This window comes from Cottoperca gobio, chromosome 12, assembly GCF_900634415.1.
Source record: "Cottoperca gobio chromosome 12, fCotGob3.1, whole genome shotgun sequence".
Lineage (NCBI taxonomy): Eukaryota > Metazoa > Chordata > Actinopteri > Perciformes > Bovichtidae > Cottoperca > Cottoperca gobio.
Genome location: NC_041366.1, coordinates 3726018 through 3747074, shown reverse-complemented (window position 1 = coordinate 3747074; position 21057 = coordinate 3726018). Strand labels below are relative to the sequence as shown.

At 42.8% G+C, this 21057-nt stretch overlaps 1 protein-coding gene across 1 annotated transcript in view; it reads left to right on the top strand.

The window, feature by feature from the left end:
* cfap44 (cilia and flagella associated protein 44) overlaps window positions 1–21057 on the top strand; it is a 23791-nt gene extending 2734 nt beyond the window's left edge. Inside the window, exons 7-35 of the mRNA XM_029445349.1 lie at window positions 142–256; window positions 1406–1570; window positions 2389–2541; window positions 2656–2703; window positions 3989–4088; window positions 4192–4286; window positions 4371–4580; window positions 5821–5931; window positions 6017–6169; window positions 6331–6543; window positions 7612–7754; window positions 8402–8681; window positions 8991–9046; window positions 9129–9291; window positions 9974–10104; window positions 10417–10610; window positions 10684–10828; window positions 11243–11426; window positions 11524–11778; window positions 14337–14540; window positions 14837–15040; window positions 16271–16463; window positions 16550–16657; window positions 17111–17241; window positions 17361–17477; window positions 18236–18437; window positions 18601–18761; window positions 19010–19144; window positions 20354–21057. Coding sequence (XP_029301209.1) covers window positions 142–256; window positions 1406–1570; window positions 2389–2541; window positions 2656–2703; window positions 3989–4088; window positions 4192–4286; window positions 4371–4580; window positions 5821–5931; window positions 6017–6169; window positions 6331–6543; window positions 7612–7754; window positions 8402–8681; window positions 8991–9046; window positions 9129–9291; window positions 9974–10104; window positions 10417–10610; window positions 10684–10828; window positions 11243–11426; window positions 11524–11778; window positions 14337–14540; window positions 14837–15040; window positions 16271–16463; window positions 16550–16657; window positions 17111–17241; window positions 17361–17477; window positions 18236–18437; window positions 18601–18761; window positions 19010–19144; window positions 20354–20701 — 4717 coding nt within the window. The 3' untranslated portion in view covers window positions 20702–21057. The remainder of the gene's footprint in view (window positions 1–141; window positions 257–1405; window positions 1571–2388; window positions 2542–2655; window positions 2704–3988; window positions 4089–4191; window positions 4287–4370; window positions 4581–5820; window positions 5932–6016; window positions 6170–6330; window positions 6544–7611; window positions 7755–8401; window positions 8682–8990; window positions 9047–9128; window positions 9292–9973; window positions 10105–10416; window positions 10611–10683; window positions 10829–11242; window positions 11427–11523; window positions 11779–14336; window positions 14541–14836; window positions 15041–16270; window positions 16464–16549; window positions 16658–17110; window positions 17242–17360; window positions 17478–18235; window positions 18438–18600; window positions 18762–19009; window positions 19145–20353) is intronic.

Here is a 21057-nt window from a genome sequence, read left to right as displayed (position 1 = left end):
ATGCGGTATCTTTTTGATTTCATCAACAATCATATAGTCACAAGTCCAACAACTGTCATGGAAATAACTTCAGATTACAAATTATACGTCATTTATGTTTTCAAATAAAGTGAAAACACGTTTTCTCCTTCTCTCTATCAGGTTCTGGAAAATGGCCAGTACATTCACAGGTCTTAAATTGCAAGGGCTTATGGGATATTTTGGGGAAACTGCAGCGACTGATATCGAGGGCTACGTGGAACTTCCTGATGGAAAGGTCTGTGCCCTACTGTCCTGACAGGTTGGGTTTGTGGAACAAGACTTAGAGTTTACAGCCACGTTTTGTCCAATTTCTGGTCTGACATCTGAACTCTGACATGTTGCAGTGATTAATGATTTCTCTGCCTAATGGAGCATCACAGTGTTTATGGCAACAGCATCTGAGTGTTGGAGATATCGGCCACAGAGATGTCTGCCTTCTCTTCAATATGATGTGGATAGTTGTTTCTTTTCTACCGAATGCACCAACCACATCACTGTGCAAAAGGAAGCGTGAATCTACTGATGGACGAGAGGCTCTCCTCTCCTGTCAGGTTAAAGCATGATAATCAAGAAAGCAGTACATTTTAAAAAGGAATAACTCAATGCATCTTGGTCCCATTTGGCTCTTAGGATGCAGAACATTACAGCTCAGCCGAGAAAGACGACATTAAAGTTAGAATGTGTCTGTCACAAGCACAATTCTTTCATCCATGAGTAGATGCACGCTTCCTTCTGCGCGGTGATATGGTGCCGGGTGTAGATTGATAGAAAGAAAATAGTTCCTACTTGAAACTGCTCACAACAACTTCTGCGGATTATCTTGAGGAGCTGGGTCATGATTTCTGTAAAGAAACGTCGCTGTTGAGTTTTTCAAATGTAGTTTATGGCGCTTTGAGCTTCACAAGCCGAGTGCCATCTAGTTCCATTATATTGGAGAGAAGGCAGACATCTTTACGACCGATATGTCTAACACCTCACCAAAACTATCTAGATTGATAGATAGCAGCACAGGTTAAGAGGGAAAATATGTGTTTCTGATTTGGGGTGATCCGTCCCTTTAACCATAAATCAGAGCCCAAAGTCAAATGTAGGCATTAAGCTTTGGAAAAGTAAAATGATGTTCTTTTTTATTTCATATGTTTCTGTCAAAAACAATCTCACCCAGTAGCTGTTCTGGAGCTTTCAATCTTGTTTTATTTATTTTTTATTTATCATTTATTGATAAAGAGTGTGTGATACCATCGAAAGCTGCGTCCAAACTACTGGTTAGACTTTGAGGTGAGATTGTTTTTGTCAAATTATGTTTGCAAGGTCAAACTTTCAAACGCCCTCTAAGACAAACAGTTGCTCCTGACTCTCGTCGCTCTCCGTCTCCTCCTGTCAGGTGGTTTCCGGCTCAGGCTGGGGCAACTTGCTGCTGTGGGAAGGGAACGCCATCAAGGTGGAGATTTGTCGTGAGGGGGGCCGGAACTGCCACGCTGGGATGGTCCAGCCGTTTGCCCTGGAAGACGGAACGCTGATGACGATTGGCTATGATGGAGCGGTCCGGGTAAAATACTTGCAATGACTATTTTTTTGACTGTTATTAAAAATAACAATGAACGCCTGTAACCGTCATCATTTCAACACAACTGATGGGTTTCTTTTTCCAACATTTCTTTTGTGTAAATTTCTTCTGAAGATGTTCATTGAATAGTTGCCTCTACTTTGTGGCAGACAGGCATTCATGGATACGTCCGGCATTGTTCTATACTTTGAAAGGTTTCTCTCATCATACTGTATTTAGTCTTTGGGCACACTCCTCGGGACTCGGGAAGACAAAAGTTCATTTGTTAAGAATCCTGACTTTGTTGTTTCATGTGATCTAAAAGAGTTGTAATGTCAGATGTAATGTAGCGTTAAAATCATCTCAGAAAGTATTTAGTTTCATATTTAAAAATGCTCATTCATTTCCTAAAACAGCTGCTGGGCACTGTAGTTTTAAGCAAACATTACTCCAACAGGAGTTTTGTTGTCGACTATTTTCAGTATTGGACTCAAAAACATTTCCAGATAAACTCCTAAAGTCCCCCCAGAGGCTGATGGAGGGTGATGTGAGGCGTAAGAGAGTATTGTTTACTGTTTTATAGGATCCCCATGAGATTACACTTTCAATGTGAGACTCTGTATTAGTTATGCGTCTGATGTGAGTTGGCGACAGGTTCAATCCCAAGAGACTTTGTATTCAAATTAGATCATTTATTTGTTTTTGTGGAGTTCATTTTCAATAAATCTAATCGAGCACGGATGATGATCCCAACAGACAATTTCTCTAATCAGTTTTTTTATTATCAGTATGACTTAACCCCCCTCCTGCCCCCCCCGCAGGTCTGGGACTTCGACACTATCGACACTGCTGACAGCACCAGCGACAGCAGCAGGTTTGAGCTGGAGCCCATAAATGAGATGGTGCTGGGACACAACGTCTGCCTCTCCTCTGTGGTGAAGAGCTCCCTGCATGACTCCATCTGTTTTGCTCAGGTCAGCGGGGACAAAGTCAAAGGCCACTAATAATTACAACTATCTGTAACACATGATCTGGCCGGACCTCCATCCAAATTCCAACCCTGATCTCTCCATTATGTGGTCTGATAGGATACCAGCGGAGCCATCTGGAAACTGGATCTTTCATTCAAAAACAGGGTGAGTTCCTTATACTGACAGATTTAATTGAGAAATGATGTTATACTTTGTTTATTTAAGATTTGTATGATGCAAAGTACTTGGTCTTAGGCCAGCTCTGGTGTCACTATCACAGTGGAGCCCGTACGCTGAGACTTTACTGAGTCTTCTACACAGGGAGGTTGACAGATGTGCACAAAAGGATCTGAACACGATCAAGTTTTTACCTTTAAACATTTATATTATAAACGAAAAGTGCAGATAGTTCAATAACATTTGGTGAAACAATATTTCAATTGATTTGCATCTTTAATAAAAAAAAGTCAGGGCATTTTTCTGTGAAGATCTAAAGGGATGAAAACAACCTTTTTGCATGTCACATTAATATCAGAGCTAGATGTCCTCTGGCTCAGGACACAATATGTTTTCCATCTGTTCTAAACACAACTCTGCTTAAAAGCACAATGGAAAATAGGGCTGTTTAATAAACTGAATGACCAATGTTATGAAACTTTCACTCACCTAAACCTACTCAGAAAGCCAAATAAATAAACTGAGAATGTCTTCAGCTACCAAGGACTTCTCACCGAAACTTACATGGAATAGAATAGAAATACTTTATTGTCTACGTGTTGCGTGCAAAAGGCACATTTGTCTTCTGGTTGCATGTGCAAAATCTGCTATTAAAAAGGCGTACATTAAAAGACATTTACATAAAAACACAATACACAGTAGAAGCTACGATAATGTGAGCTCCAGGTACTTGATGGTGACGACTGAATCAAGGTTAAACAGATAGATATGAAACACTGTGTGCTGAGGCACAAACAATTTTCTACGGATGTTTTTCTTTGGACAGGGGACTCTGTACCTTTCCCCCAGGACAGTAGAATCATGTAATTGTACTGCTCAGTTGAACTACTTTGGAGAGCTTTTGTCTTGCTTTTGACGTTGGAGCTCGAACCAGGATACAATGTTAAAAGTGAGTATACTTTTATTAGGGATTGGTGTACTAATCAATCCCTAATTGATGCACTAGCTGACCTCAAACCTCCTTTTTGTAAATGCATTCCACATGATCTGTGAAGGTAAAAGATTGCTCTAACAGTCCCCAGGTATTTAAAGGAGCTCACTTGCTCCGCCTCCTGGTCCTTAACCGTGATTGGTTTAAATAGAGGGTGTGACAGATTCTTCTTGTTACCATTTAGACACATTTCTTTTGTTTTGGTTGCCATCAGCAAAAGATTCTTTCATCAAACAACTTTATGACTCCATATAACAGTTGATGTGTCGTCTGTGTGCGCAGAATCCTGATCCAGAGTGCCTGTTTACCTTCCACGCCGGGGCCATCCAGGGCCTGGACGTGTCCAGGAAGTCCCACCTGATGGCCACAACCGCTCTAGACCGTGAGTGCCACACACACACACACACACACACACACACACACACACACACACACACACACACACACACACACATACACTCTAACAGGTCTGCGCGACTCTCCAGGTTCAGTGAAAGTTTTCGACTTCCTGGCAAAGAGAGAGCTTACCTCCAGTTGCTTCAGTCAGGGTGGAACTACGCTCAGCTGGGCTCCACCTTTGGTAAGTGTGTCAATACGAAAATGTATCATTCTACCACACATGACGTGTACTGACAGAAAACTGACCTCTGCTGTTTGTTTGTAGGTGAACCAAAGTGGAAGTTTGCTGGTGACAGGCTTTGAGGACGGGGTGGTGCGGTTACTGGAGCTGTACGACCCTCAGAGGCTGAACGTGGTCGCCGGGCGCATCTCCAAAGGAGACGGCAAGCTGCGCCTCAAACAGGCCTTCAAACCACACATTTCCCCTGTAACTGCTGTTGCATATGAGCGAAATGGGGAGATCTTAGCCACGGGGGTAAGAGGTTTTCCAAAAAAACACCTGATTTTGGAAAACACATTTTGAAATATTGGTTTGAAAACCTATCTTTTGAGTATCAACACTCACCGTCTGTGGGTTTGAAAGGAATCTCTGAGAGGTGTCTTTTGCTGCTTCGTTGAAGATGGCAGCTATAGGCAGCCTGGACGTTCCTTAGGGACTTTAGCCTATGTCTATAATGCCTTCTAAACATAGTTATAATGTATACCGTGTTATAAACAGATTATAATCTGTTTATAACATGGTATAATTATAGTTATAAGCACTTATACATATTTATATTGCGTTCTAACAATAATCCTAACACATTATAAAGCATTTTACAAAGACTCGTAAGGTCAAGAATCATCAAGGTGTCATAAGGTTTCATAAATTGCTGCTCACTTTATTTTGCAAGGATCATAGTGCATTATAATTCTCATAGGTGTAATGTATTATAATCTTTTTGTAATGCATTATAATCACTTATATTACGCATTAAAATGTGATTATAAGTTAGTCTTGGCTTTTAAGTAAAGAAAATATCATAAACAACTAAATTATTTCCTTTACTTTAGTTAAAGCAAACAATGAGCACTAACTTATAATCACTTAGAATTATAATGCGTAATATAAGTGATTATAAAAAGATTATAATGCACTATGACCCCGACAATAAAGTCTGAGAGAGCAGCAATTATGAAGTATTATGGTTCTTGATATTATATATATATATATATATATATATATATATATATATATATATATATATATATATATATATGGGTTATGATTATTTTTATAAAACATTATGATCAGTTATGCTTATGACTATAATCATACAGAGCTATAAACAGTTTATAATGCATTATAAATGTGTTTCTAATGCATTATAAACATAGGCGTCATAGAAAGTGTGATTTGTTTTACAAGAAAGACCTGAGAACAAATAACATATACGCAAGATCACACTTGTTTTGTGTATCAGTGTATCTTTTGTGCAACTCATTTCTGTTCTTGATTCTAAATATCTAAATTCACATAAGTTCCGATTAAGTATGTAAATATTTGAACCTATCCTGTGATCTGGCGTCATGCTAAGTGCTATGAAACATGGAATATGCTGCAAGAGCTGTTTGAGAAGTTTCGTCAGACACTATTAGTCTACGTTTTTCAATTTCTTCCTTCTTCTGTTATTCGTCTCATCTTTCTGACCTCTGACCTCCACCTTCCTGCTCAGAGCTCCGACAGCACTGTGTTCTTCTTCACTGTCGGAGAAAAATACAACCCCATCGGCTTTGTCCGCGTACCCGGGCCGGTGCAGGCGCTGGAGTGGTCGCCTCACTCTCACGTAAGTCTGGTCTCCGACCCATATGCACCCAGATATCTATATTGTGTTGGAACATTATGGATTCAACCAATTTCTTTTTACCCAGAGGGAAAACAGGCTGCTCATCCTGTGTCAGAGCGGTCATGTAGTTGAGGTGCACAGTCCTGATCCAGAGGCCCAGAGGCCCAACAAAACCTTCCAGCTGCCTGAACTGACCAGCAGATCTTTCAGGTTCAGGAGCATCAAATCTCAAATCAAGGTCTGGGCTTATATATTTGTAGGGTTTATGTACTCCAGATGTACTAATGTGTTCTCTGTGGCCGTTTGTCATTCAAGTATTTTTCCTTACTTCATTTCCTTCTGGCTTTATTTAAAGGTTTGTGGAAATCAGACGATTTGTGTTTAATTTGTGCGTTTCAGAGAGACGAGGAAATCGCAAGACGTCAAGCCGTAAAGGAGAAGAGGAAGAAGGAAAGAGAAGAGCGGTTGAAAGAATCAACGCAGCACGACTTAGAGCCAGAAGAAGAAGAGGAGGAGGAAGAGGAAGAGTTGCCCTCTGTCTACATCCCCAAGCCGCCAAGTCCTCTCTACTGTGGCTTCTACTCACAGCCTGGCCAGTTCTGGCTCTCCATGGTACACACACACACACACACACACACACACACACACACACACACACACACACACACACACACACACACACACACACACACACACACACACATACTCTAACAGGTCTGTGTATATCCTGTGCACTTATATCTGAACATGTAGGAGACATTAAGGAAGGACATGACATAGGCATCAATCACCTAAATCAACTAAGGCAGACTACTTGGAAATATTTTAAAAAATGTTTACGTTTATTATTAACAACAATAATAATAATAAACTTTTTATACATATATATATATATAGCACTTTTCAAAACAAAGTTACAAAGTGCTTTACAAGACAAAAGTAGAAATGGTGACTAACAATGATACAAACTATTTAAAACAATTTAAAAGTTATACAACATTAAGCAAAGGAACTACATATGAGAAAAGCAAAATATTTGTTTAATTTAATTCTTTTTAAAGTGACTTAACACTGTCCAAATGTATTCAAATGTTTTTATCTTCACTTAATTTTTTGTTCCTTCCGTTCCTGATTTTATACAAAACCACAAACAATGACCATCAAATTACACAGATTTATTTTGGTCTTGGCAGTCTAATAATAATAAGCACATACTGAACAACTGAGTTAATACAGACACAGCAGTAAGCACTGGTTCCATCTTCATCAATAGATACTACAATAGACCTTACAAAGACAGTTGGAAGAGATAAATAATCTTAATGAGAACAACTGGCAGTGACTTAATCAGAAGACAAAACACCGCCAGTCCTTGAACACCACACACTGCATGACTTTATCTCCTGACTCACCATCAGCTGGCACACACAGGAGCAGACTCAGCCCTACTTGGTCGGATCAGTTGTCTAGTGCAAATCTTATGTCTAATCCGCTCTAAAATCGTAAAGTGTACCAAAACACAAGTATAGTTTAGAAAATATTACCAAAAAATGATACCCAGCTCCACAGTTTAATAGAAACAAAAATATATGATAACACTTTATCACAGAAATAATCCAAGACGACAATTGGCTTTTCCTTAAAGATTGAATCCATTTCCCTCTTGTCTTCCTCCTGCAGGGTGGCTTTGACTCAGGTTTCCTGTATCACTGTAAGTTCTCTGAGAAGCAGGACCAGGATCCAGTCCAGCGGCAGGATGAGCCCTTTGACTTCCTGACTGTCCACAACGCAGACGCCGACCCCATTCGCTCCTTCACCTTCAGGTATCCTGACACAAACTAACAAATCTATATTCTGTATATCAACAATTCCAGGTTAAATGACTGAATGCAATGTGTCTCTTTTAGCTCGTAGTTTTGGTTTTACAGCACATTTGCTGCCTTGTTCAACCCCCTTATTAGCAGAAGCAGGCAGCAAACAAGCTCTGATGAACCCTCAGTACAATGCCTGCCCAGCACCAAATGGCAGACAGACAAAGTTAGCGACAAGCTGAAAAGAAAAGATTCTGATTCTGATGAAGAAGGGAGAACATTTAGTCCCTACACAGCCAAATATTTTTCACAGGAGTTGGTTGAGATCAAAACAGAGCTAAAAGGAGAGTGAATATTGGACTTCCATTCATAAGTTTAACACAAACACAACACCAATGGGATGATACAGTAATGTTGCTCTGTATCTGCTAAAAGGCTTTGTTTAAGCGACTGTGTGCAACCGTCAGCTTGTTTTGGAGCTTTTCTTCCACCTAGTGGCCAAAAATCAATTGGTGCAGCTTTAAATCAACACAGGAAATTGAAAAAATCCACTCTAGCAGAAAGCGTGTGAAATAAGGCAAGGAACTCTTCAGAAGCTCCTTCATATTTACAGCGAAAATACTATTGCCTGTATAAAGATTGACTTTGGTGTTCTTCAGCTACAACAGGCAGCTGCTGCTCTGCGGCATGCACTCAGGCTTCATCAGGGTTTACCCTCTGCAGCCCGGCGACCACAGCCTCGCCTCCATGCAGGCTTACTGGGCTCTCAGTGTCCACGACTGCCAGTACGGACACCTGCGGCACATTCGCTGTAGCCATGACGACAACTTTGTGCTGACGGCGGGAGATGACGGGAACATCTTCTCCTTCAGCCTGCTCCCTCCAGAGGAGCTGCAGAAAGGCCTGCAGAGAAAGGAGGCCACGGTTCCTTCACCCAGGGTCAGAGCACATTTTATAAAGGCTTTATGCAGTGTGGCTCTAGAGATGATTGGATGGATTGCTGTGACATTCATGTTCCCCAGGGTCCTGTGTTGCCCAGATCTATAGGTACATGACAAAGGGACCTATGTTTCCCAGCGCTATATACAACCTTTAGAAAAAGTTTACTTTAAACTAAAGTGTTTCTGTGCTTGGCTGGACTGTAGACATCATCACATTTCAAAACAAATGATGGACTGTATGGTGTGGGTTGGCCAAATGGATGGATATATGAAAAAGTAATATGATGTTCACACATTATTCGAACAGGTGAGTCTTGAAAATGAGGCGTTGGCCCTGGACATTGACGACCCAGCAGCCTACAGGTTTCTTACATTTAGCTTCATCTATACTTTACTCAAGACAATCATGAAAGTTCTATCTCATCTAACCTTCTAATCCCTCCAGCATAGAGACTGCTAAACAGAAGCTGGAGAAGGACCGTCTGCGGCAAGAGGCCGAGCTGAAAATTGCGGCGAAGCGGAAGAAGCTGGCTGAGCTCCAGGAGAAGTTTAAACAGGTGCTGATCACCAACCAGAGCCTGCCGGAGCATGTTCGTCTGTCGCCTGCGGTACGGACACACACCTGGCTCATCCACTGTCACCTGGTTTGACCGTTCATGTTGTTTGTAATTGTCGCTGCTGTGTAGCAGCCTGGTGGAGAGGACAGACACACAGAGTGGCGCTTTTCTTCACAGTCAAATATCTCAGAATTTTACAAATAGTCAAATGTTCAGAGGTGGAAACAGACTTATTCAGGCTTCTAGAGGTGACCTTGTGTCAGTTTCAGCTGTAACCAAACCTTTTAAATACAAGTAAGCTTCCTTACATGTAATTATCTTTCAGCAAATCCAGCTGTGGAAAACAGGTTCTTCTAATCCCCTATCCCACCTGTTCTTGTTTACATGACGTTTAAGCAATCAAGTTACTGGAGAAAGCAAACTGCAACCCTATAAACACCTTCACCTTTCAATGAGGGGACAAAAAAGCTGGTCACAAACTTAACCATAAACGTTTAGGGTAAAGACTGCTCTATTTAAGGTTAGGGTTAGGTAATTAACATTAAGTTTTCAATTAATGTATGTCAGGGCATAGTCCTCAGTGTGTGTGTGTGTGTACGTAGTGTGTGTGTGTGTGTGTGTGTGTGTGTGTGTGTGTGTGTGTGTGTGTGTGTGTGTGTGTGTGTGTGTGTGTGTGTGTGTGTGTGTGTGTGTGTGTGTGTGTGTGTGTGTGTGTGTGTGTGTGTGTGTGTAGGAGCTGCAGCTGGACCCACGTTTCAGTGAGCAGGCAGAGAGGGAGAAGGCCCGGCGGGTGAGAGAAGTCAGAAAGCAGATGGCCTGGGAGGAGGAGCGCTGCAGCATAGCACTCAGCAAAGTGCAGGACTGGTACTGACTAAACACACACACACGCACACACACACACACACACACACACAGAAGCTATTCTGAATGCTATTCTGAAGGAAAGTTTTACAATTAAATAAATGTTTTTTAGATGTTTTAAAGTTATTTTGCTATTTCTATGTTAAGACTTTGGTAGATAAGTTTTAGTTTTCTAGTTTGCGACACATGTTTAAATAAAGGTTTTAAAAGTCCAAGTCATCAGAAACAGTGGACGTTAAAACATTCTACTGGACTGGCATCCTGAGGTAAAGACAACCGGCCTCCACAATCCTCACCTATTGTGCTTGTTTTTAGGTTCAAGAGTTTGGGGGGCTTCGTGGTCACTGTGGTCGCCATCGGCACCGACCACAGAGTCTCCACCTACCGTCTGCCGACACTCGCCGACACTTCGACCCAGCTCAGACATCAGAGGACACCTGACGGAGCCGCTGCACCAGAACGCAGAAAATCCAGAGCTGAGCCTGCAAAAGAAAGCAGCATATTGGACGGTAGGAAAGTGTTTGTGTGAAAGTCTCACCTGTCGAAGACATGCTTGACCTATCACCTGTGTGTGTTCTCCAGAGGAGGAGGTGCTACGGCCCCTGGCGGCTCATCCAGCAGGGATAAAGCTGAGCGATCGGCAGGTCGAGAGGCTCCGAAAGGCTGCGGAGAAAGCTGAACAAGCTCAAGCAAAGATAGAGAAGAAGAAGCAGAAATGGGCACAACTGTGAGTGTCATGTCCGACGCCACCGCAGTGCTCTGGGCTCAAATTAGATTGAATGGCATTTTCCATTTAGTTTTATAGTTATGGTGTTTCCTACGACGGCGTATTAGTGGCATTGTAGGTTAAATGAATCAATAATTAGGGTTAGGGTAGAGATGTTCAGAGAAAAGTCACACATTTCGGAGAAAAAAACTAATCTCATCACACCGTGGTTTGTAAACATGCCACACGCACACATTGGTGCACCAGTATGGAATACACTTTATTTTCTCGTAAAATTGGGACTTAGTTACCAGTATTCTGAAAAATCTATTTAAAAGAATGCAGTGTCAGATTAACCCGCTAAGGGGGTGCGGGGGCAACAATGAGCCGTTTGACCTCTAATGTAACTATTGTGACGGCTTGTTGGTGTCTCAGTTACGCAGAGAAGCCAGACGAGAACTACGAGGATCCGCAGGATGTGCAGGCCATCCGCCAAGCCAAAGAGAACATCGGAGAGTTAAAGCTGAAGTCATCGAGTCAAGACTTCACGCTGACACCGAAACACCTGTGGATGAACACTGAGAGGAAGAGAGCAGAGCTGATAGGCCTGGAGAAAGATGTACACACACACACACACACACACACACACACACACACACACACACACACACACACACACACACAGATTCATTTAACGTGTCCGTCCATCCCACCAGATCCGTGAGAAGCAGGTGGAGATGAATGGACGGATCGTGGCGTTGCGGGACTCCAAGGTCCGCCTGGTGTCTCAGTTGCACACTCAGGCTCAGCAGGTCCTGAAGGTCCAACAGCATCTGCAGGTCAATCTCCACCGCCCTCTACCAGCCCTGCCGGTCACACTACCAGAGGAAACCCCAGAGAAAAAGCTGTGTTACAGCCGCGCTACCCTGGAGCGATACCGGCGTCTGAGGGAACAGAGGTACAGGAGCCAGGTTTTAGTTTGATCCAAGACCAAGTGTAGACTCATACAAAGGTGCAACAATGATTATACTAGGAAATGTATTGAAGCTCGATCAAATGCAAGTGAAATCTCTGTGTAGTGCAACCCCGAGTTCTGAGGGTTACGTCCTGGCGAGGAGCATTTAACCCTTTACCCTACTCCGAGGGAACACTAAACTCACCGCTTTGATCAGTTTCACAGAAAGCAAGCAGCAAGCTGAACTACTGCTCTGAAGAGGACTGCTCATGGCCGTTGCTTCTCGATTTACAGAATGACCTGATCCCGAGGTTAACACTAGCTACCCTGATTTACTTCTACCTTAGTGACAAATCAGGAACACCTTCAGAGTTGAGGTCGCACACGTACAATAATTAATCATAACACTCAATAGATTAAGCAAACATCTACCTCTATCACCAATTAATGATAATCAGTATTCCAACTCAAGCGGGAGTGATCCTGTCTGATGCGGGACTGTGTGCTACTTGAATCTTTCCCCGCACTGTTGACTTGTTGATGGCTGCTTTGCTCTAAGCAGCTGCTGCCTCTGGCTCTGTGTGTTCAGGCCCCTCTAGAGAGTAATCTGAGTCTGAAGCTTCTTCTTCTTTGTCTTGTGAGGGGTCTCTCTCTCTCTCTCTCTCTCTCTCTCTCTCTCTCTCTCTCTCTCTCTCTCTCTCTCTCTCTCTCTCTCTCTCTCCCCTGAGCCATAGCAGCTGCAGTGACAAAAAGGAAATCTTCATCTGTCTGATTTCTCTTCAAACTTGCCTCATCAGTGCTAGACGGCTTTTACAGACAACAGACGGAGCTTTACCCTGTTGCTTAGCCCGACCATACACTAAAGCTCTGCTCTATAACCTCTCTCAGCTCTCATCCACACTCACATCACAACGTTGATCAGCCACCATTGAACACACTTTCATACAATCGCTCATGTACTTAAAACCCCAGGCTGGATTTCTGCTATCTGGGCTAGTATTCACTTCAGCCAACTGCACTTTCCTCTCACCAAACGACCCTGGATACGACATTCACCCTTTGTCCATCCGCACAAGAGAGAAGTAGAAGGAAACACATGAGTCCAGCTGTCTGCATTCACAGGGGAAACGTTCCTTTGTAGCGTGACAATGCATCAGGGACAATGTGATTCTGTGATTGTGTCTCTGTGGGCTTGTTAGTGGCAGATTGATCTTTATGCTTTACATCTGTACTTTTCTAGGTACATTTTTGCTTTTAGTCTTTGCTTTTGATAAACTGACAGAATCATCTTCAGCCTCTGCTGTGGACTGATTGCACATCAACAAACATCTATAGCTTCCACACTCTTATTCTTTAAGGTTCTCAATCATTTTTGCTTCATTAGTGGTCATTTGAGAGTTAATAAGCGAAAACTCTGAAGGTTTATCGCCTTGTGTACACAGTTTGCAATCGGCGCCTTCTGAAGCTACAAGCATAACAGAACCTCCAGTTTCCCTGCCGACACAGATTCACCACCGGTATTGATTAACTGAAATAAGCCTCTTTAGCTCACCACGGGATCAACTCACTGTGTTATTATCTGTGTCGAGGATAACCCCAAAGTTGCCCTGTAAAACCCCCCCTGTGTAAGTTAAACCACATTTAGCTCACATACACTCACTTACACTCACTTACGCTTACAGCCAAATTGCAGAACAGACACACAGTTTCTGTACGATCTGATATGAGGGAAGACAAAATGACAGAAACTTTGCTCTCACCAGTCGCGTTTCTTTTGGGATCCTGTTTGTCGCTCCAATTTGTGATGGAAATGTGAGATCTGGCTGTCATGTGGTTGGGTTAGGGTTGGCTCACAGAAAATCAGGATCAGCAGTGTGAAAGCAGTGAGCAGAGCACTAAAAACAAAAGAAGCTGCTAGAGACCGACTCGATGTCTCGCTGAAGGTTTGTTGGAGCTTGTACAAGGAGAACAGGGTAAGAATACCAAGATGTGGTCGCCACCATCAATTGTGGAGCACTGCCTTTCTCTCTGGACATTTAACCGACACAAGGCAAACATGTTGACCTGAAGATGGATCACGTCGAGGGCTCCTCAGCTCACAGACAACACATTCTAAAAAGACAGCTGTAACATCTGCGGTGTGATTTAATACACAGGGCATCTAATCTCTCTGATGATACTCAGAGGATCCTCCGCTTCCCCGACGTATTTAGAAATGAATAAAATGACGGAATAAGGAAAAGTAGCTGCATATGAAAGAATGTCTGGACAGGCCAGACAAATAATATGTAAGTTTGTTGTATAAAAGTGTGTTTTTTATTACTATATGAGAGAAACTTCTTCTGATTTTAATATTATTTGATTTAATTAATTTTTCTTTAATTTATTCTTTTCAGAAGTGTATGTCTCCTTGGCAATACAAGCCACTATGTGCAAACCACAGCTGAGCTAATGACGGAGCAACAGCCCCAGAATGCTTTGATTAGCTGCTGATCTTCTATTTGTAAAGAAATATATCTACTCATTTTAAACAGGTTCCAGACCATGGAGCAGGAGGAGCAGGAGGAGCAGGAGGAGCAGGAGGGAGTTACAAGTTTATTAGAGCAGCTGGAGAAGGAGATGGAAGGAGAGGAGGGGACGGAGGAAGAAGAAGGAGAGGAGAGAGAAGAGGAAGGGACAGCAGTGGAGGAAGGAGCAGAGCTGAGTGACCTGGAGGAGGAGCTCCGGAGGGAGGAGGAGATCAGACTGCTGCATGAGCAGGACTCTCTGCTGGAGCAGGTCTGTTGTGTTTTATATTAAACGATGACTCCTTGATCAAATAAAAGGTCATTACATTTAAGAGGGAACTACATGTGACTAGGGCGACACAAGTTAATAAAATACACACTTAAATGTGTATTTTGGATGTTTTCTTTCCACTCTCCTGAAAGATGGAAAAACTATGTTTTCACCCGGGGTGTCTCGCCATAAATGTGTAATCATGAACAAAATATCTTCTGGAATGTCGTGAACATCTCAGGCTGCTAATGTATAACATTAATACATCATCTGTGGATGTATTTCTCACTCATCAGATGGAGAGTTCGGTGTGTCAGTTTGACGCCGAGCTCCTGCTGCTGCGTCACCAGAAGCTGCGTCTGGACTGCCAGCTGAAGATGGCGGACCTCAGTCAGCTGACGCTCTACCAGGAGCTGCTCATCCTCAAGGAGTTCGAGAGCAGGGAGGACAGCCTGCATGAGAAGCTCAACACACGCATTAAGGAGGAGATCAGCATCACGGTGGGAGAGAGTTTATAGACCTGTGGACTGGATGAAGTTTATCTTTTCACTGGAAGTCATCATCCAGTTTATTGTTGCAGGTCAAACCAGTGGGGCCCAACTTTTTTGGCTTTTGACAATTTACAGAAACGTTTTTTCTACTTGGGGCCCCTCAGATGTCTATGAGTTGTTAGCAGTTCCACCAAAGATACACCCCCCCCTCTAAACTTCTCAGTGTTTCATAAATAACTGTTCAAGGCTAAAAGAGGTAAAAGTGTCCAATATTTCACAAATGTATTTTATTTTTTAAAGTGCAAAATGTCACTTGACTGAAATGACCACAAAGAAACATAAAACAACCACAAAGAGATCCAAAGCAACTGTAAAGAGACATACAAAGATGAAAAGAGACTCTAATTGACTGCAAAGAGACACATAATAACTATAAGAAGGAGCAAAAGCAGCCAATAAGAGACACAAATGACCACAAAGACAAAAAAAAGACCACAAGACAACTACATAAAAGGGGCAAAAAGACAAATAAATCAAATCAAATTTATTTGTATAGCCCAATATCACAAATGATACATTTGTCTCAGTGTGCTTTACAGACTGTACAGGTTACGACACCCTCTGTCCTTAGACCCTCGCATCGCACAAGGAAAAACTTCCTCAAAGAAACCCCAAAATTAAAGGGGGAACATGGAAGAAACCTCAGGGAGAGCAACTGAGGAGGGATCCCTCTCCCAGGTCGGACAGACGTGCAATAGATGTCGTGTGTACAGGATAAACAACATAGTACAAATACAACATTTGACAGAAATTATGTTGTGTTGAAAAAGAGAAAGTATGGACGAATCCAGGAAAATGTCAATAAGGCTTCTCGGTGTCCAGCAGGACCAGGGCAGCAGGCGCAGCCATGATTCCTGATCCTGACGTAAACTTTATCAGTGGCAACCTGCCACATGAGAGACAGACACTCCGGGGATGATACCCCGGATGATGAGTTAGTAACATACATTTACATAAATGCATACAGATAGAGAGGGAGGGGAGGAGAGAGGAAGAGAAGGAAGAGAGCAGGGAGGTGTCCCCTGGCAGTCTAAGTCTGTGTCTAGCTCCTATGTAGGAAAGATGGTGTATGACTGTACTGAGTAAACACAGGTGGAGCGCTGTGATCCCTTCCTCAGATCAGCGTTACGAGATGCTCATGTACTTATTGGTTCAATCCTCCCCTCTCTCTCCTCACAGTCTAAGCTGGAGGAGTGTAATGAACAGCAGGAACTGAAACGTGGAGAGACAGCCAAGCTTCAGGAGAGGGCGAGGGCTCTGATTGCCGCCTTCAACGCCTCGCTGGGCGAAGACAACAAGTTTGAAGAGTTTCTGACCAAAGTTTTCATGAAGAATATCAAACGTGTGAAGAAGCAGCAGACGGGAAATGAAGGTGAGAGGAAGAGCGTGTACTATGTAACAAGTGTGATTGTGTGTGTATCAATATGTGTCCTTTGTCACCTGAATGTGCATTTGCAGAAGAAGAGGACAGTGATGAAGACTCTGAGGAAGATGATGATGATTATGACTATGACAGCGGCTCGGAGGAGGGAGGAGTTGCTTTGGACAGCAGTGTTTGCCCTCGAGGTCAGTGTTAAATATGATTAATATAATGTAATACAAACTTTCTTTTACCGGGTTTGAATGATTTTGGAGAGGAGGAGACATCGGTGGATAATTCCGAATAATACAGCACAAGTTATTGTTTGGCTACACATCTGTACACACACATCTGTACACACACATCTGTACACACACATCTGTACACACACATCTGTACACACACATCTGAGCTGAAGAGACTGCATATCATGTGGACCTGGACACACTGCTTATGAGGCCTTTTGAGGTGCTTCACTGTGCTTCCAGTTTAACAGGCTTTAATTTAGCTTCAACTATAAGTGTGTGTGTGTGTGTGTGTGTGTGTGTGTGTGTGTGTGTGTGTGTGTGTGTGTGTGTGTGTGTGTGTGTGTGTGTGTGTGTGTGTGTGTGTGTGTGTGTGTGTGTGTGTGTGTGTGTGTGTGTGTGTGTGTGTCTTAGGCTGTGAGTTACAGTTGTTTGAGAACACACTGCAGCTGCGTGAGCGTCGGCTGGACCTTAAGGAACTGCTGGAGGAGGAGAAGAAGAGTGCTGATGCTCTGAAGAAGGAGCGCGACACCCTCGCCAAGAAGGTCTTACTCTGCTTTTCATCTGTCTGTCTCATCTCACCTCACGTGTTTACCTCTTTCCATGTGCTCTTTTTGTCACTCACATCCTGGTATGTGTGTGTTATTTCTGCTCGGCTCCGTAGGAGGAATCGGTGAAGAGCAGTCGGAAGGCAGCAGAGGACGAATTGGAATTTGTCAACAGGGAGAAACAGCAGAAAATGAACGATCTGGATGTGGTGGTTCCTCTCAGACTGCACCAGGTAACCAGCTCAACACTGTGAGGCTGAAGATGAAACAAAGGTTCTGCTCAACAGATTTGTAAGCACATTTTAGTAACCTTGGAGGACAGTTAGTCCACTGGTCAAAAGATGTCAGACAATAGTCAAGGTGCCCATCACAATTTCCAGTTCAAAACCCAAAGCTTTTTAATTTAATATCATAAAGGACTCACATCTTAGAAGCTAGAACCATTTAGTTTAAGAACTTACTCACACCATTTATTGATCATCAGAATAGTTCAGAATGCTGATTAGTTGTCTGACGATCGTCTCCCCTGTCGTTTTCTTATTCTATTTAATTGTCAATTGTCGTTTTTCTTCAATTTTAAAATTAAAATGACATTTTACATTCATCTTAATGATCATTGTGGCAACGTTATGCTCGAGAGAGTACATTTAAAATGATTTATCAAGTCTCAGTTGAAATGATTAGATTATTATTATTATATTATTATTATTATTATTATTATGTTCATATAACATGAACATCTAAATTAATATTAGATTTTTTTTAAATGTATTTTATGTGCACATAAAATAAATAATTAAATGTTATTTTTAATTAAATGATTATATTTCAAAATGTGAAGAACTGGCCTTCCATACGAACTCTTCCTGTGTCTCGTGCAAAACCCTTCTGAAACGCAGGCTTTAAGTTTATTAGCAACTATAGAAGTTTGACTTCACTTGTAACACTTGTAACTATTCTCTTCCCTCCACCTTCTCCATTCGTCTACCAGATTGAGTTTGTTATTGACGGCTCGATGCCGTCCGACCTGAGCTCAGCGTTGTTGCTGGACAAGAAGGAGCTGAACAGGCTGCAGGAGCACATCGAGCAGTTGCATGCGGAGAAGAGCCAGCAGAGAGATCTGTGGAATGATGCACGCAAGGAGTACGTCGGGCTCATCCATGACCGCAAGAAAATGAAAGCCCACATCCTGGGTAAGACCCACACGGGCCGACACCCAGGCCCAGGGGAAGCTGGAGCTCCTCTCCAGCTTCCCCTGAAACCTCTGAAGATTTAACGTGTGAAGATGCCACGTTAAAGGTTATTGTCTGTGCCAGAAAGTGACATTCTTAGAAACCGATCTGTGTGTTGGTCTAGTGCTGGAGAAGCAGTGCAACGAGCTGATGATGAGGAGGTTTGGGAGGCTGGTGGATGTGGACGTTCTGCAGACGCTGTCAGGGAACAGGAAGCTGGAGGAGCTCAGGCAGGAAAAACTCCTCCGAGAAGCTGCACACGCCAAGGAAATCAAACAGTGGGATGTACGCTGATCCTTCTCTGTGTGTGTGTGTGTGAGTGTGTGTGTGTGTGTGTGTGTGTGTGTGTGTGTGTGTGTCTGTCTCTGTATCTCTGCCTTGTTTTGTTCTGATCCTCTTTAACGTTTTTTTTCATTTTCATATCATTTTTAAACGCAGCTGAGATTGGTGTAAGTTTACTGATCTTTTCCTGTGTGTGTGTGTGTGTGTGTGTGTGTGTGTGTGTGTGTGTGTGTGTGCGTGTGTGTGTTCAGGTGAAGGTAGACAAGGCGCGTCAGGCTCTGATGGAGGTGACCAAGTATAACTCAGAGATTCTCCTCCGCAAGACGAGCCTCTTAGACCAGACAAGAGAACTGGACCATAAACTCAACGCTAGGCAGAAGAAAAAGGTCATTTCTGTTCATTCAATTCTTTTAATATGTAACATTAATCAAAGCTTATTATTATGGTAGTATTAAACTTCCCTTTTGCTTTTTTCTAAGCTGATCCAGAAGGCAACAACATCTGTTCACACAGAATTACATTACACATAGTCACGTGATCTATTATACAATATTATATTTGTAAAACAACTATAAATCAAGTTTAGCCGGAGACATTTTCCTGCACTGATCACAGTGACTTTGTTCACTACATGTCATATAGTATTGCATTTGTTTGTATTATTATATATTATACATTGTTTACTAGAGAAAACGGGACACATATTGCACCTGCGATTTAAGAATTGTGTGACGTTGACGCGTGAACAATCTCCCGCAGTTAACGTCACCATGACAACGATGGCAACGATCTGGAAGTACAGCGCATTAAACCACATTCATCTGGTGATGGGAAAGCTACACTGTGTGTTCGACGACACTCACTACGTTATCTATTTTGAAATAAATATTTCTCGATCAATTATTATCTCACACTGATATCGTTGAAGAAGCCAAGGTTTGACAGGCCTAGCAACAGTAACCAAAGGGGGAGGGGCTTGGCAAAGGAACAATACATTTTTCATGAACTGTTAACACACTGAAAGGGTTAAAGTATTAAGAGGAAAACACAGACAACACCCAAACCAGACAACACCGCTGTAGCGAAATGTCCATCACGAGGGACCATCATTTACTAAATGAGCATCATAAAGACTTGAAACTAACAATTGAGATCATAAAGTCATTAGGGAAATGTTTAAGTAAACACAGCACTAAGAAGCTCTGATTACAAGACTTAGAGGGAGTGTGACTTCATCCTATGCTCAGGTAGACGTTACTCCATTATATCTTTACACAGCAATACTTGTTTGCTGCTATATTAATGCTCCGCATATCTTATTGATAACCTGTTCATATAGTTTTTGCACTTACACTTTTGTCTGTCAAATCCAAGGACTCTATTGGACAAAGGCCCTGGGCCAGATTCAAACCCAGGATATCATGTCAGCACTTTAGCGCACAACTGAGTGAAGATGCATTTGTGACTATTGAAGTGTGTGAACATAAGTGTGTGAGTTTGTTTGTGTTTGTCCATCTGTAAACTGCATGTCTTTTATATATATGTGTGTGTGTGTGTGTGTGTGTGTGTGTGTGTGTGTGTGTGTGTGTATCCAGGGCAGAGAGTTCCAGGACCACAGGAGTCGTGTGGACCAAGAGGAGATTTGGAAGCTCCAGGAGCTGATAAAAACACAATCGCAGCAGGCTGAGGCTCTCAGGAGAGAGATCGGTCTCCTGTCTCGTAAAGGAGGCCACGTCCTGCCCCCCGTCCAGGCCCCGCTGCCCCCTGTCAAGGCTCTGCTGCCCCCTGTCAAGGCCCTTCTGCCCCCCGTCAAGGCCCGGCTGCCCCTACTCGGCCACTTGCCCAACACCACAGGACGCACCCACGACAGCAAACAAAGACCAGGGCTTCCATTCAGACAGCTTAAAGCACAACACTCAGCCAGCAGACCGGGAGCTAACTGACAGAGCGCTCTGCTTACTTAGAGAACCTTCTTGAATTGATGAGTTGTTAATCTTAAGATTAAGGAGTCTCTGTCTGGATGTCTGTCCTTCAATTTTCTCGACAGCCGTTGATACGATTGACTTTACACTTGGTGTGTGTATTGCTGTGAAGTACAGTGTGGAGTGTGAGCTCGAGCTCTATGGGACATATATCTTAGTAGTGTGTTATCTCCACACCGTGTAGTGTGTTGAGAGGAGACCCCTATTAACTGTTACACCGCCGAAGGGCACAGCTCGCTCTGATGGTTGCTGCAATATTAAAGGTATAATATGTAACATTTCAGCATTAAATTGTCTAAAAACAGCTACACCTGTTA